This window comes from Musca autumnalis, unplaced genomic scaffold (genome assembly GCF_047663935.1).
Source record: "Musca autumnalis isolate F117 unplaced genomic scaffold, ASM4766393v1 scaffold_4, whole genome shotgun sequence".
Taxonomy (NCBI): domain Eukaryota; kingdom Metazoa; phylum Arthropoda; class Insecta; order Diptera; family Muscidae; genus Musca; species Musca autumnalis.
The window spans coordinates 121,403,385-121,419,377 of record NW_027411977.1 but is presented as its reverse complement, the minus strand read 5'-3'; the positions used below and the strand labels follow the sequence as shown (position 1 = coordinate 121,419,377).

The window sequence follows — 15,993 nt, the reverse complement described above, 5'->3', positions numbered from 1 at the left end:
CGTCCTTTTCTTCAGTGGGAGCATGAGCGCAAATAAAGCAGATGTTGAAGAATTTAGCTTTTATTCGAATTGCAGCAAGTCTTTTATTCACTGGGGTGAAGCTGGATACCAGATGTTTTAGTCTCCGACTAACTACAAATCCGCAACCAAACTCATGCTTTACGTCATGACAACTATAATACAGTGCGTCACCTTTAGGTGTTGTTGTGACGCTTTTCCCAATCCATCGTATTTCCTGTATGGCAGTAATATCGGCCTTGTACTTTTCAAGTACGTCTGCCAATGCGAAGACTGCACCTTCTCTATAAAGAGTGCGAACATTCTAGGTGCAGATTCGCAGATCATAGTCCTTAAAACGTTTGCGGGTTTCGTCAACTTTAGAGGGGTTCGTTTTTCTTTTCTTTTGTTTTTTCATAGTAGGCTGTTTTTTTTCTAGGGGAGGGTTACTAACCCGACGCCCAAACCCAAGTTTTTAACGTTTTATTGGTGAACGCGCGGCACATTTTAGCTCACTACCTTTAACGTGTGTTAAAGGCAGTTCCCCAGGTGACACCACGGGGAGGTCAGTGTCCACTTGAGATGGAAGAGGGCCCAAGATAAATCCTGGGCTTTGCCATGTTAAAACCGGTCAGGACCGTTCCTTGGTATCTTCCATCCCCTACGTCACCCATGTTTTAACATTTTCAAAATCGAAAAATGAAAAAGTTTTAAGGGTGTTTAAGATAAATTCATAAATAGAACAAAAATGTTTTATACTGGTATAAAAGAAAAAAGTTATTCACAAATTAAAAAAAAAAAACGTATAAAAGATAATAATTATTCGAATCGATCTACCAAATCAATTTATATCGTCATACAATTTCCGATATCTCATCATCATTTATTTGTAGCTTTTTTCCTGATTTTCTGCCATTGATGAAAATTCCATTCTTCTGTTCCATGATAAATGTCTCAGTGAAAGTGTTGTTAAAAGTAAAAGTATAAGCTTTTGAGTCATTTGGTTGGTGCTACTGCTGTGCGTCGTGTCTCCAAAACTTTATTTGTCTTTGTTTTTTTTCGCTTTGTTTTTCATTAACATTTTTCACCACCATCACCATCATTGCCCTTTACTAATCCCTCCATCATCATCATTATTATTATCTGTTGTTCAGCATCTTCTTCTAAAATCTTCCTTCATAAAACAAAAAGTTCAACTCATTTAACTTGAATGCCGTTGTTTTTTGTTGTTGTTTTCTTTTGTGTCCGTTTGCGTTTGCCAAAATTCATTGAGACAAAAACAAACATGCGTGCCAATTATTTGTTTTTGTTGTTGTCTTTTTTAAATCTTCTTATTTTCCAATGATTTCTTATCTCTTTCTTTTCTTGAATTCTTTTGTTTTTCCAGGCAGGAAATCTCCATTTTTGGGGTTCATTTGCAAAACAAACGGTAATAATTTTTGGTTTTTTATATACAAAATTTGCTTAAGTTTTCATGTGTTTGCTTATGTTTTGTTTGCCTTTATTTTTTTAATAATAATTTCTGATATTGTTTAAATAGTTACCAATGAAATACCTAAAAATTAAATAATTTGTTTTTTTTTTTCAAATATTTTATATTTCCAAGAAGGTTTGTGTGTAATTTATACATATTTAAAAATAATTTACAATGTGCATATTCGCACAACAAATTTACCACAACATCAAACAGATTACACACCCAAGTAGAGCAAAATTTGAGGCTTTCCTTACAGTTTCCAGTAAGAAAGTCTCCTTACCAAATAAGGGGTTTATACAGTACTTTGTGGAAGCCATACAACCCATACAACCCGAAACATTTCACTTGTAATTTGAGAATTTCATTTAAAATTCGAATTATTTCGAATTTCAAATTAAATTCTCAAATTACAAATGAAATAATTCGAAATGAAATAATCAAATTACAACTGAAATTCTTCGAATTACATGTAAAAAATTGTGTAGAGTGAATTTATTAAAATTATTTTCATAAAATTATGTGTTCTTAGATCGTGTTCCATAATGAAGTAATTTTATGAAATTGGGGTAATGGGGAACTCGATCTAAGAACGCCTGATTTCATGAAATTATTTTTTTTTGAAATCGCTCTAGTTTGGACCTGGACTAAGACACATATATACACGTATATATGTATTCATAAGAGTGCAATCATTGATATGAGAGATCCCTGCCACTCCCTCGCCTAAGACGTCACTCCGGAGACACGCCAAGGAAAATAAAAGAAAATCGTTGGTGACTTACACAATCAATGCCGATAGCATTATTATGATTATCTTTTATCGCAGACGCTTCTAAATGACGCCTGAGTCACTTAAAAGGCGATTGTTTACATTTTATAAGAATTCAACACATGTGAACAAATATGGGACATTTTTTCTATCTGATGATTATGTGACTCAGTGGTGCAGCGATAAGCATGCACGCGTTGCACTCTGAACATCCAGGTTCGATTCCCAAGCCAGACAACAAAACCAAATCACATTTTTAGAATGACAAACTTAACATAGGCAGAAATACCTAAATCTTTAAAAACATACTTTAAAAAATAAATTAGCTCGATTAATTCAAATAATTAATTAAAAAATAAATAGAAAAAATAAATAGAAAAAATAAATAGAAAAAATAATATTTTTTATTAATTCGAAGAACTATCGCGGGAATGATCTTCTAGAAGCGTCGCTGAGGAGACTTCCAAGAAGTGACGCGGGCTTCACAACTGAGGTTACATCAAGGTGATTTCCGCGACTATAGCAGCGACTGTTTTCATCGCCTAGGCGACACGCTTAAGTCACTTCTGCGATAGTTTTTGCTTCCAGGAATGATGTTTGTGGGACACTTTTATGTTAATGTAAAAGTTCTTGAATCTCGCAGAATCTCTTTTACCACGTTTCTCTTTACTTTGTAACGAAGCTTCCCGAAATGAATGAAATTTGGTATTTAGTCTCCGTTTCATGCTCAAACATGTTGGTATAGGTTCATCTTTCACATCGCCCCCTTTGAACGGCACCTTCCTACTGATACTTAGTCTTCGTTAGGGCTACAAAACTTTCCTTAAAAAACTTTGTCAGAGCACGTCCAAGTTTTGATGTAACCTCCGGTGAAACCTGGCTCCCGATTTTAAGTATTTTAAAGGTTTTAGCATCATTATCGCAGGAAAATGCCTGAAAATTGGTTCCTAGGCTTCTTTAGGGCCATTGAACGATAGCTCCAAATTTTCAGTATTGTAGGTTGTAGCCTGTTTATCGAAATGGCTAACATTAGGTATTTATTTTCGTTTGGAGCTACAACTGTTTCCTTAGAGCTACAAATCTTTCCACCAGAAATTTGTCGGCGCAGGTCCACGTTTTGATATGGTCGTTATAGAACGTAACCTCCCGATATTCGTTTTTTTTAAGTTTTTTTTTTCTCATTATTTCATCGAAATGGCTAAAATTTGGTATTTAGCCATCGGTGGGGATACACAACTTTCCCACAGAACTTTTGTCAATAAAGGTCCACGTTTTGATAGAGCCCTTAGAGAACGATACCTCGATTTTCGTAATTTTAAAGGTTTTAGCCCCAATATCACACCAAAATGGCTGAAAATTGTGTTTTGCCTTCTTTGGGGCTACAAACCTTTTCCTCAGAAATGTTTCTGTACAGGTCCACGGTTTAATATAGCCCCCATTGAATGCTTCCTCCCAATTTTCGTTATTTTTACGGTTTTATTATCCCATCAAAATGGTTGATAAGTGGTATTTAGTCCTCGGGGGACCACAAGACATTTCCCCAGAAATTTTGATATAACCTCTATATAACTGTACCTACCGAACTGGCTGAAAAATTTCACTATGTGTTCCTTGAGCCACAAAACTTTTCCCAAGAATGGTACAGAATGGTATCTCCAGATTTTCGGTATTTCGAAGAATTCAGCCTCAATATCACACCGAAATGGCAGATAATTTTTGGTGTAGTTCCACTTCTTCAGATAGCCCCATTTAACGCATTTCCGAATTTTGTGATTTTCAAGGCATTTTCATTCTACAGAAATGGCTTAAATTTGGCATTTATTCTTCGTTAGGGGTATTACACAATTCTGCAGAGAATTGGGAATTTTCCAACCAAAATAGCTAAAATTTGGTAAAATTTTCGTTGGTATTATACAATATTCTGGGGGAGGATAGGCGCTACGATTATACGGTTTCATAAATCCCCCCATTTAACGGTACCTCCCGGCTTTCCTTCGGGAAAATAGTGCGGTTGTAGGACTTGGATCGGATCATTTTAATTTTTCGTTTGGAGCAGGTTGTCCTATTAAATTTTATCTGTGACTAGTTCGTACTTCCTGATATAATGACCCCAAAAGCTGTAAAAATATGCCGTCACCCAAAAAATGGCGGCTGGGCACGATAATTTACGGATTGAGCATTGATCCGAAATTTGGCACATTGTAAAATTTCTCCCAATCCTACATCATGTTTATACCGGACAATAGGTTGGGGTAACTCCCCTCGTAATAGGTAAAACACATTGGTTAAGTGTTGTTAAAGGGCTGATTGAGGATCGTTGTTAAATTGTACCTAAGGAACTCCTTGCGGTCTTGTTTACAGCGACAAAATGTTTTTCCTGAACAAGTCCATATCGCTCATTTACTCCAAGAGTGACACATTTAAAAAAAATCCACTTTCCATAAAAACGCGTTTTATGTTGGCGAATAAAATTTGACTTCTCCCTTAAAAATATTGTTACACAAGACCATATTTTGCAAATAACTAGCCAGATATCAGTGCTAAATTTCTGTGCAAGATCAAACATGATTTGAAGTGTTCTAGTGCTTCATAAACTCAAAAAACTTTTGTGTTGAATTATGCGAAACTCGTAGTAAATGAGCTGTATCTCGACGAGTTTTAGAGATATCAGTATGAAAATTTGACACATGATAAAGTAGAAGTCGTAGAAAAAATAGAAATTTCTAACTCAGAAAACGTATTTTTTGAGTTATGCCACTCTTTGAGTAAATGAGCGATATGTCCTGACCTAATGACCCAAATGCCAAAAATCCTACTTTGACCCACTAAAATGCCTGTTGAACGCTACACTTATTGGTGCAACAATCAAGTTCTAGGATGGACAATATCTGATAGACTCCTATCGGTATCTCCCACCCAAAAGCTAAACCTTTTGCTTAGGTGTAGTTGAAAAGAGGTTTGAGGATTGTTTTGAAATTTCCATCGAAGGTAGTCCTTGTGATTCTGATTGCAACGATATATTTTTTCCGAGTGCAATCCCATCTTCCTGACATAATAATTCAAAAGTCTTTAAAAATCCTTTAAAAGCCAATTAAAGTGGCTGGTTGGCACGATAACTACCGAAAGGAATGTACCCAATATTAAATCTAGTTCCAATATATTGTCGATATTCGGCTCATTATTTTAGGTACCTCTTCTTATGTGATTTAGTTAGAGTTGGGTAATCTAGTCCCCAGTTCCTAGTACTAGTCCCAAAGCGTATGAGTAAGATCATGAAATATAACGCGTCATATAAAGTATACGCAGTTTGTTCAAAGATAAAATCTGGGCCATTAGAACTGCGAAGTGAACGAGATAGTTCTATATAATTCCTGTGGTACAACTCTAGATTTAGCCCAGTTTAAGGCCACTTCTCTGAGCGTGTTAAAATGCTAATATCACGTAGTCATCGTGATCTTGGCAATACATCCTGAGAATACTTCCCGAAATATCTCTAAGCCTCACTCATTCTGCCACCTTTCAAATTTTGGGCCTCCCCGATGATGAATAAAGCTAATACGTTCATTTATACATGAAACACTTGAGATCACAACTACTGGACACCTATAATTTTATAAAGCTTTAAATTTCACAATAAAAATACATTAAATTCTTGAAACTAATCCCAATTTCATTAATTTATTATTAAGTAGGTGCATGGCAATCTGCGAACTACACCAAAACGTGTTGTTTAATTAAAACCCTACGATGACATTTCAATTCAAAAATAACAACAATACCACCAATAACATTTCACAAAGACCATGCAATAGAATACGTATTTGGCCAAAAGAATATAAAGCGTCATAAAGACAATGACATATATCCTCATTTCTTTAGACTCAAGAAGAAAGAAAAGAAACGGCAACGGCAGCGATTACTTCACATTAAACACGTTCTCAAGACCAAAAAAAAAAAAAATATACGCCACAAACATATGGAGGGAATACGCCAAGCCAAAAAGAAAACAAAGAAAAAATAATAAAAATGATTATTACTCAACCGGTGATGGTGGTGGTGGCCTGTCGTCTTTTTGCCATTTTTGTTAGACACGTTAGTACATAAATTCTGTCCAAGTACACGAATACTGTAATCACATGCTTAACCAAAACAACAACAGTAACAACAACAAACTAGTAAACATAAATATGTATGACATAAAAACCAAACATGGCCAAAACAAAAAATTTCGCAATAGTTTGCAAAAGAAAGCTTTTTCCCAAGCTGGTTTTATGTCAAACTTCGGCAAAAAAATAAGCATGCTACAACTCCAGCAACATTAACTAATCGCAAGCGCAACACTGCTGCTCCACTGAAGTTGTTGGCGGGAGGAAGGAAGGGAGGGTAGAAACAAGTAACAACAAAAATCACAGCAGCATAAAATCGAAAGTGAGAGTGAATAAGAAAGCGGAAACTTTCAAAAGATCTTGTGATGCAGATACTGAAATTACATGAAAGCGGGTAGTCAACTACTCAGCCATCCAACCAACCAACCAACCAACCATCCAAGCAGACTGACTGTGAAGGACGGACAATGGTTCGGATGTGTGGAACAACAGTAACTTCAACAGGCAGACAAACCGACGTGACGAGACTTCCTAACTCCAGGGCAGGCAGCAAACAAAGTGCATAAAAATACATCTACCAAATGATCATTAACAGCCATAAGACTGCATAAAACTTTGTTGCTTCATTATTATGGACATCAGCATCAAAGCTAATAGAAAGAAAAACAAATTAGCAAAAAATGACGATGATGATGTTAGTTGACTGTCAGGAAATCTTTAGGAAAATTCCCGCCTAAACTCATAAACTGGTTTTCTTAGTTTTTTTTCATTTTCATTAAAAATGTGGTAAAATCTGTAAAGTTTTAAATAACTTTGTGAGATAACATGGCAAGTGAGGGATGTCCAACTACTTTTAGGATAACCTGTATGCTAAAAAATAGTTGCTCTGTTCCAGAACTTGTAAGAGCCTACTATTTTTGAAATTTTTTAAAAATTTTCCATTATAGATTTAAAAAACTAAATTAAAAATAAATAAAATTAATTAAATTAAAAAATAGACGATTTTTGCCGGTTCTGGAACAGAGCAAATGTGATATTCCTTAAAAATGTTCAGGGCAAAGTAACATATATAGCAGTAAAAATACATTATTATTTTATTTTTTTTTATTTCAAATATTTATTTTAATAAAAAATTACAATCAAATTATATCAAAAATAGCACCAGAATCTAAGACTATCGGCTAAAAAAATACATAGGTACATTTTGGCTTTATAATTATACACAATACATACTATTAACACTGTCCGACAGCCAAATTTACACTTGAACCTGACTATATACGTTTGAAAATATAGGCACAATGGAGTAAAATGTCATTTTTAATTTTTCGTTTTCTCATCGTTTTGACCTTTTAGAGGTCAAACAAATTTCAAAGGTCAACATTTTTCAAAAAAATCTTTTAAATACTTGTACTCGTCGTGCGATGCTGGTACTGGTGTCATATTAAAGAGGAGAGTATGGGTTTAATATAATAATTACAAGTTATTGCATTCCAGGATAAAAAGGACATCAAAAATATCATTGAAAAATTAAGTCAAAAGTGAGCATTTTGGCAGGCGCATATCTCCTAAACCGCGAAGAATTTTAATTTGCTCATGGAGGCAAAGTTGTAGCTCTTGTCATAAAGAACATCAATTCTGGACACATGAAATCCACCAAACCTTATTTTGATGTCCTTTTTATCCTGGAATGCAATAATTTATAATTATTATATAAAGCCCATACTCTCCTCTTTAATATGACACCAGTGCCAGCATCGTACGACGAGTACAAGTATTTAAAATATTTTTTTGAAAAATGTTGACCTTTGAAATTTGTTTGATCTCTAAAAGGTCAAAACGATGAGAAAACGAAAAATTAAAAATGCCATTTTATTCCATTTTGCCAATATTTTCAAATGTATATAGTCCCGTTCAAGTGTAATTTTGGCTGTCGGACAGTGTTATGGGACCAACTTTTTTATCGCCGAGTCCAAACGGCGTGTCTTGCGACACCACTTGTAGAGAAGTCTGAAATAAACATCCTTCAAAAGACTTCTCATCGGGTTGTATCGTTTACCTTCCAGTCTGAGATCTTGCTATCAAAAACTATACACAAACAGGGCAATCATGAATATTTCTCTCGGAATTTTCCGCACAGAAAATAATTTTAAAATTAATTATGGAATATTTGAATCGACAAAAATATTCCCTTATTGGACACAAATATTTTAAAAAATTGGAGAAAGAGAACAAATTCCGCACGGAATTTTTATTCATGATTGTCCTGATAATTTCAGACATTTCGACTCAATAATGGTATGTTCTATGAGGACTCAAATCGTGAATCTGTACTGAATACCAATAGAAGACTGAATACCAATTTGCAACCATTTCGGTGTGATAATGAAATGAAAACTGTGAAATATCGAAAACAATGTACAACAAAATCGAACTTTTTTTAAAAATACAAGAAACCCCGCACAGATTATGAAAGAGGACCGAAAAAAAGAAGACACGTGTATCGGTGTTTTGAAAGTATACGTCGGGGAGTAACCTAAATAGGCGTGACAAATTCCGCCCATTTCTACAGGTTTTGAAATATTCGACATCAGATTCCTTGGAGTCCTTGCATGTTAGGTACAAAGTGTCTTTGGCAATATCACTGACAACAATGTGGGGTATCTTTTTATGAAAAAAATTAACCCTCATGCGAGTCACTAAAGGGGTCTTTTTGGTCCATTTTTTACAACTCCTTTAAAATGTGATCGTATCAGATAAAAATATTCTACAAAATTATTTGCCATACAATTTTACTATAGGTCTCCGAATACACCAAAACTCTAAATCGTACCTAAACGTCAGGAATCTGCCAAAAGTAAAATCACGTTTTAGGGTTAATATTGTGCTCTATTTAAGTTTATTAAGTTTTGTCCCACAAAACTTCATTCTAGATAGAAGACGTCAAGGACAAAAATAATCTCCATCAAAATTCTATATAAGTCGCCGAATAAATGAAATATGTATTTGCAACATATATCATGAAAATATACATGAAGTTTGCCAACAAAACATCGAAATATTTTTTGAATAAATTTGTTTTGTTCTTTTTTCGAGTTGATGCATGAAAGTAATAGGAAATTTAGTTCTAGACGAAAGGTGTTAAAAGAAGAAATATTCTACACAAAATTTCATTGTAAGTCCTGGAACAAACTAGAAATCTAAGTAAAATACTTTGTTAAGAAAATTAGGTGACAAAATTAGATATTATAGGTAGAAATTATTTGTTAAACTTTTAGACTCTTAATTAAAATTTATTCCATACTGAGTCAAAATCTCCTAAAAATCCTTACTTTTTGGGGGTTGTGTCAAAAGAAGAATTGTACCAAATCAAATTACATTATGAGTCTCTGAACAAAAGAAATTTGTAGCTATAATATTTAACATCTCCAGAAGCTTTCGCTTTTTATATATGATTTAGGACCATATTATACCGTTTTTATTCACATTTTCGTTATCTGCGGTCACGAAACATACTTTATTGAAGTTTTTTGATAATAAATTCTTTCGAAAGAAAATGTGTGCTTAATCCAAACTGTTTTTGAAATATCTATGGTGAATATATGTAGGGAAAATATTGATAACCCAGATCGGACTTTGAAAAATTACGTATTTTAGTACTATAAACTAAAATAACGTCATCAGGATAAGACATAGGTTCCTGATATTGTATGTGAAAATGCGGGGATAGTCTACGGCTATTGCCCAGTGAAGATATATCTGAGATACGAGTCCTAACATCCATGGTTTTGGCATAGTCCTAAATACTATAATGATGGCAGCTACTCCTGATCTGACAAAATTGACTGAATTATCCCTAGGAACTGACATACATGTGTGTATCATGAATGATCATAACAAATTTAGTTAGGATATGGCTAGTTACTTCGATTTCAAGGGTTATTCAGTAAATTTTGTCAGATCAGATCAATTATCAACGAAGACAAAATGCCTAATTTTATTTCGATAGGATTTTGTAGCTAAGATTTTAATAATTCCGAAAATCGGGAGGTACAGGTCTATGGGTGCTACATCAAAACGTGAATCTGCCCAAAGGAAGACTAAGTACGAAATTTCAGCCTTTTCGGTGTTATAATGAAGCTTAAATCTTGAAAATACGGAAAATAGGGAGGTACCGTTCGAAAAGTAAACCTGTACTAACAAATTTCTGGGGGAAAGTTGTGTTCCCTCAACAAAGACTAAATGTCTAATTTTAGCCATTTCGATGGGATAATTTGACTAAGATTTTTAAAATTCCGAAAATCGGTAGCAACCGTTCCATGGGGGCTATATGAAAATGTGGACCTGCGCCTACAAAAATTTCTGTGGGAATGTTTAGTGGCCCCAACGAAGACGTAATGCCAAATTTTAGCCATTTCGATGGGATAATGGGGTTAAAAGTTTAAAATTTCCGAAAAAGGGCCTCCCCTACCGTTCTAAGGGGGCTACCTCAAAACGTGGACCCATTTTTAATACCAAATATCCTAGGAGCAATGGAAAATTCTGTACAAAATTATAAAGCTCTATCTTAAATATTACTAGCTGTTTCTGAATTTAAACAGATAGACGGACGGACGAACGCACGGAATGACAAATATAATTATATCCTCCATCTTATGGTAAAGGGTAAAAAAGGGTACCTAATCGAAATAATTGAGGTCTAAATTTTAGACTCTATAGTCAAGTATGTTTGGACAAAATCCGTTTTAGATAATATACCGCAGTCTATCCGTCTTGTGCGCCCGATATGTCTCGAAGGGATTAACTGATTTTGTTCAAAATTTGGTCCTCGTAATATTTTTGTAAATTTAGATCAAGTTCGAAGATGAGCCATATCAGTTCACTCATTTCGATACCTCCCACGCAAAACGTGAACATTTTCGCATATATTAATATTCAATATTTCTTCCAGACAAAGGTCATGTTCGAATATCAACTTTATCGATCCACTGTACTTATGTGCTTCTTTAGCTAAATTGGAGTCATTAGATGGTACATAATTTATATCAGCATATCCCTCCCCACAGCTCTCAAACAGTTCGACTTAAATCCCATAAGCCCCACCTGCCGTATTATACTTGTGGCTATTGATGTATTGTATTTTATGTGGAACCTGGGTTGAATTCTTTTAGGTCGGACTTTTCATGAGGTTTTGAGGAAAAAATCACAGAGGCAAGCTAGGCCTTGAAAATTTCCTGCAGGTGTTTATAATCGGCCTAAAAACGAATCTGCCAAATTTGGTTGATATCGGTTCATATATAGATATAGCTCTCATACATATGTATGATCGCCCGATTTCAAGTATTTGATGTACCAAACACGCAAATTCTGTCCAATTATGATGAAATTTGGACAATGCTACCGAATTATGACTATAAATAAGTGTACCTTGTATTGAAATCGGCTCAGAATCGCCTTTAGGTATTTGGTGCACCAATCATGCTATGTCTGTCCAATTTTAATGAAATTTGGAATGTATGACGGAATTTGCACTAAAAAAAGTTGGCCAAATTATATTAAAATCGTTCGCCCGATTTGAAGTATTCTGTGCACAAAATACGCAAATTATGTCTAATTTTGATGAAAATTGGGAAATGTCTCGGAATTCGGGCAATAAATAAGTTTGCCAAGTTTTATCTAACCCCCTGTTTTTGTAAAAACAATTTTATGTTCTCACACGAATTGTCAATTTTTGTAGATCGATTTACTCGCCTTAGCGCAAATGTGGAACGCTGATTTTTGAATGAGGAATTCTTAACTATATAGAACGTGTCTACGAAGAATTAGATCTGTATGTAATCTAGGGGCGGAGCTATGGATGCCCTAATTATTACGAATATAGACGAACGAACAAAAAAATAGTTACAAAAACAGGGGGTAAATCAGTTTAGATTTGAATATATCTCCCATATACATTTTTCATCCGATTTGATGTTTATTGTACAGTAAATTCGTAAAAAGTCCGATGCGGATTAAATTCGGTACTTCCGGCCGAAATCAGCCAAGAGTAGAGTTGGTCAATTTTTGTAATATTCAGTTCAGAGTTAACTTATATATTTTCATCCTATTTAATGTTACAACCCGTCTTCAAAACTCCATTTACCACAGAAGTGATAAAACCTATCGGCGTAATATTAGCTACTGGCTAATTTAGACATGAACAGTTTTCAGCAAACAACAAAACTTTTCAAAAAAAAAAAAAAATATATATCGAAAATAATAGATTCTTGCAGGTTCTGGATCACACCCTGTTTTGATACTTAGCCTGAGAGAAAATCATATTTTTCTCATTGATTAATGAGAAAAATGTCTCATTTCTGCTTGTTTCTTGATATTATTTAAAATCGATTGCACCGCTATGCAAATATCAAGCAATGTTTCAGAGTGGTTTACGGCTAGTATTCTCTCGAAATTATTAATTAAACAATTTTAATCTATTCTAAATAGGAGTCAGGGAATTAATGGAAATGCAGCTACTACACATAGGGCCATTATCATATGTGTTCTTTTACTATTTGGTGGATTTGAAAACGGAAAATACACCAATTTAGAGGCATTAAAAATATAATTTTTACATTGAAAGTTTTTGCCAAGAAGCTCCTCCTGGAAATTCAATCATCACTTTTAACTTTATGTTAATCGGCTATAAGCTATAAATCTGTTCAGTAAATCCAAACTATACCAAAGAAGACTTATAATAATAGGGGGTAATATTTAATTGGTTTCCTTTTGATAATACTAATTGGGAATTCATTCCACAGTGCAGTTTGCCGAAATCTAGTAGAAATTCAAAGTGGTTGAAATCCTCAGAATTACATTAGGCCTACTGATCTATAACATACCCATATGTATATATCTTCCAAACGTTTAAACCTTAAGTGAGGTTATGGTCGACTTTCAAAACAATCATTTCCAAAACTGTAAATATTCGAATTGTATTCTCACAAAATGGCCTTCAGCAAAAACACACACACACCAACAAGATTTCTTTCAAACATGGCAAGCATTTAAATTTGATAATTAAAACTTATTTTCATGTCTTTTTAAGAGATTGAAAATCATTACTAGTTGTCTCACGGGAATGTATTGATGAGGATGATGAATCAGTTAACAAAAACAAAGAGAAGAACAACAAGACAAGATATTCGCGTCTGTGTCGGCTTTTGCATACCTAATAATGGCACAGAGAGAATACAACAATCAAGTCTAAGTGTCATTTGGACAGACTAGCTCAGCAACCAACCTAACTAAAAACAAGTAAGAAAAGCGTTAAGTTCGGTCGGGCCGAACTTTTTATACCCTCCACCACAAATTTCAGCCATTTCGGTGGATTAATGTGGCCACAACCTTAAAAATACCGAAATTCGGAAGGTACCGTTCTATGGGAGCTATATGATGGCGTGGACCTATACCTACAAATTTCTGGGGGAAGGTTTTATACGCCTAAAGAAGACTAAATACCAAATTTCAGCCATATCGGTGTGATAATGAGGCTAAAACGTTCAAAATATCGAAAATCGGGAGATATTGTATTATGGGGGCTATATCAACACGTGGACCTATATAAACATTTTATGGTAGAAATGTTTCTTAGCCTCTGGAAACACAAAATACAAAGTTACAACCGATTCTTTGGTCAAATGGGTCTAATACATTCAAAATATATTAAAATGACGCGTACTTTATAAGGGGTCTTATGTGGGGACTATACCAAACCGTGGACCTATATAACCCAACTTTGGTAGGAATGTTTTCTGGCCTCTGAAGACACAAAATACCAAATTACAACCAATTCTGTGGTCAAATGGGTCTAATACATTCAAAATATATTAAAATGACGCGTACTTTATATGGGGCCGTATATGGGGGCTATACCAAAACGTGGACCTATACAACCCAACTTTGGTAGGAATATTTTTTGGCCACTGGAGACACAAAGTACCAAATTACAACTAATTCGGTGGTAAGATGGGCCAAATATCTTAAAAAGTCCTTAAAACGACGACGCGTCACGCGTCATTTTGTATGAGGGCTATACGAAAGCGTGGACCTACATAGCCCGCTTTCAATACCAAAAGTCCTACGTAAATATAACATATTTTCCCAAAATTTCATGAACCTACGTCAATCCGTTCGGGAGCTAGAGTGATTTCCACAGACGGACAGACAGACAGACGGACAGACGGACGGACATGGCTATATCGATGTAGAATTGCACGCTGATCAAGAATATATATACTTTGTGGGGTCTACAATGAGTATTTCGAGTAGTTACAAACGTAGTGACAAACTTAATATACCCCCATCCTATGGTGGAGGGTATAAAAACAAACGAACGTCCGAAACTCAGTCAAAGCTATAACAACAAGACACAATTTCACTTTCGCTTTTACAAACGTTTGCAGTTGCCTTTGTTGTTGTTTTTTTAAAATGAAGTTTCTTTTTTCTGTGCTTCTACCTTTCTTTTGGATTTGCCTTTATGTTGTTGCTGTTGGCTTCTTGAAACTGTGACTTAATGTTGGCTGGATATTATGTTATAATGTAAGACACACACTCACACACCAACATAGACACACAGAAGTACCAAAATAGCGGTGGACTCGTCGAACTGAGTGTTCGTCGTTCCCCATATTGTCAGTGATCGTGTATCTCTATGCCGCAAATGTATCTTTTCTTTACATCAGTCATGTCATGCTTTCTTTACCTCCTCTTCTTCTGCGTCTAAAAGAAATGTTAAAATCCAAAATCTAACCGGTTTGGTTTATTTTGGGGAGGTGTGTAAGTAAGCCTTACTTGTTCTCTCCCTACCACTCCGTTAACCACCTAGGTGGCTTGTTGTTATTGTTTTTATTTATTTATTTATTTCCATTTCGTATGCGGAAATAATGTGCAAAAATTTCATGACTTTTGGACTTTGTGTTAGAGAGTATGAGTGTGTTTGTGTGAGTTAAAATATGACTTTTCGCTACGAATAGTGTAACAGCAACAACATCAATGAAGGGAAGTTTAACATAGTCACGGTGGTATTCAAAGGTGTAATGGAAGTTTCTTGAATAGAGACTGAAGATTTTGAATCTCGAAGATGGTGATAGTTTTTTTTCATTTAATATTTATGGGTGTACAATTTGTATACAACAATGTGCTTTGTTATGTTTCGTGTATATAAATAATGTATGTACATTAGGGCTATAACCAAAAAAATACCACCACATAGCCGTGTAGAGCATGGAAAACTATTATGAAACACGGTGTCAATTTTTCTCTATCGCGAAAAAAGTTTCCGCACCAAATGCATTGAAGTTCAGCAATGCATTTTTTAATTTTATCTGTCATAACAACATATTTTCTTTTCATTAAAATTTTTATTTTTTTGTAATCTAATTTAAAATCATTATCAAAGCGTTCTGGACCAATTTCTTCTCAAATCGCGCCATTTCGGACCACATTAGGATTTTTGACACTATTGCAATTTTTGGTTTTTCTTTATAAACTCTTGAATTTTATGTTTATATTTTTTTAACCTATCGGACCAGGGAATATGGGGTCATTTGAAACGAATTCGCGAAAGTTACAGGCTTTTTTTTTGACTTTGCTTGTGAGAATCG

The 15,993-nt window shown here is 34.7% G+C and overlaps 1 protein-coding gene across 33 annotated transcripts in view; it reads left to right on the top strand.

Moving 5' to 3' along the window:
- Positions 1 to 15,993, top strand: part of Pdp1 (PAR bZIP family member Pdp1) — a 451,297-nt gene that overhangs the window by 398,263 nt on the left and 37,041 nt on the right. For 20 of the 33 annotated variants that reach the window (XM_073980579.1, XM_073980578.1, XM_073980575.1 and 17 more), the window contains one exon: positions 1,385 to 1,426. The exons of the other annotated variants lie outside the window; for them this stretch is intronic. In XM_073980579.1, coding sequence (XP_073836680.1) covers positions 1,385 to 1,426 — 42 coding nt within the window. The remainder of the gene's footprint in view (positions 1 to 1,384; positions 1,427 to 15,993) is intronic. 33 annotated transcript variants of the gene reach the window in all.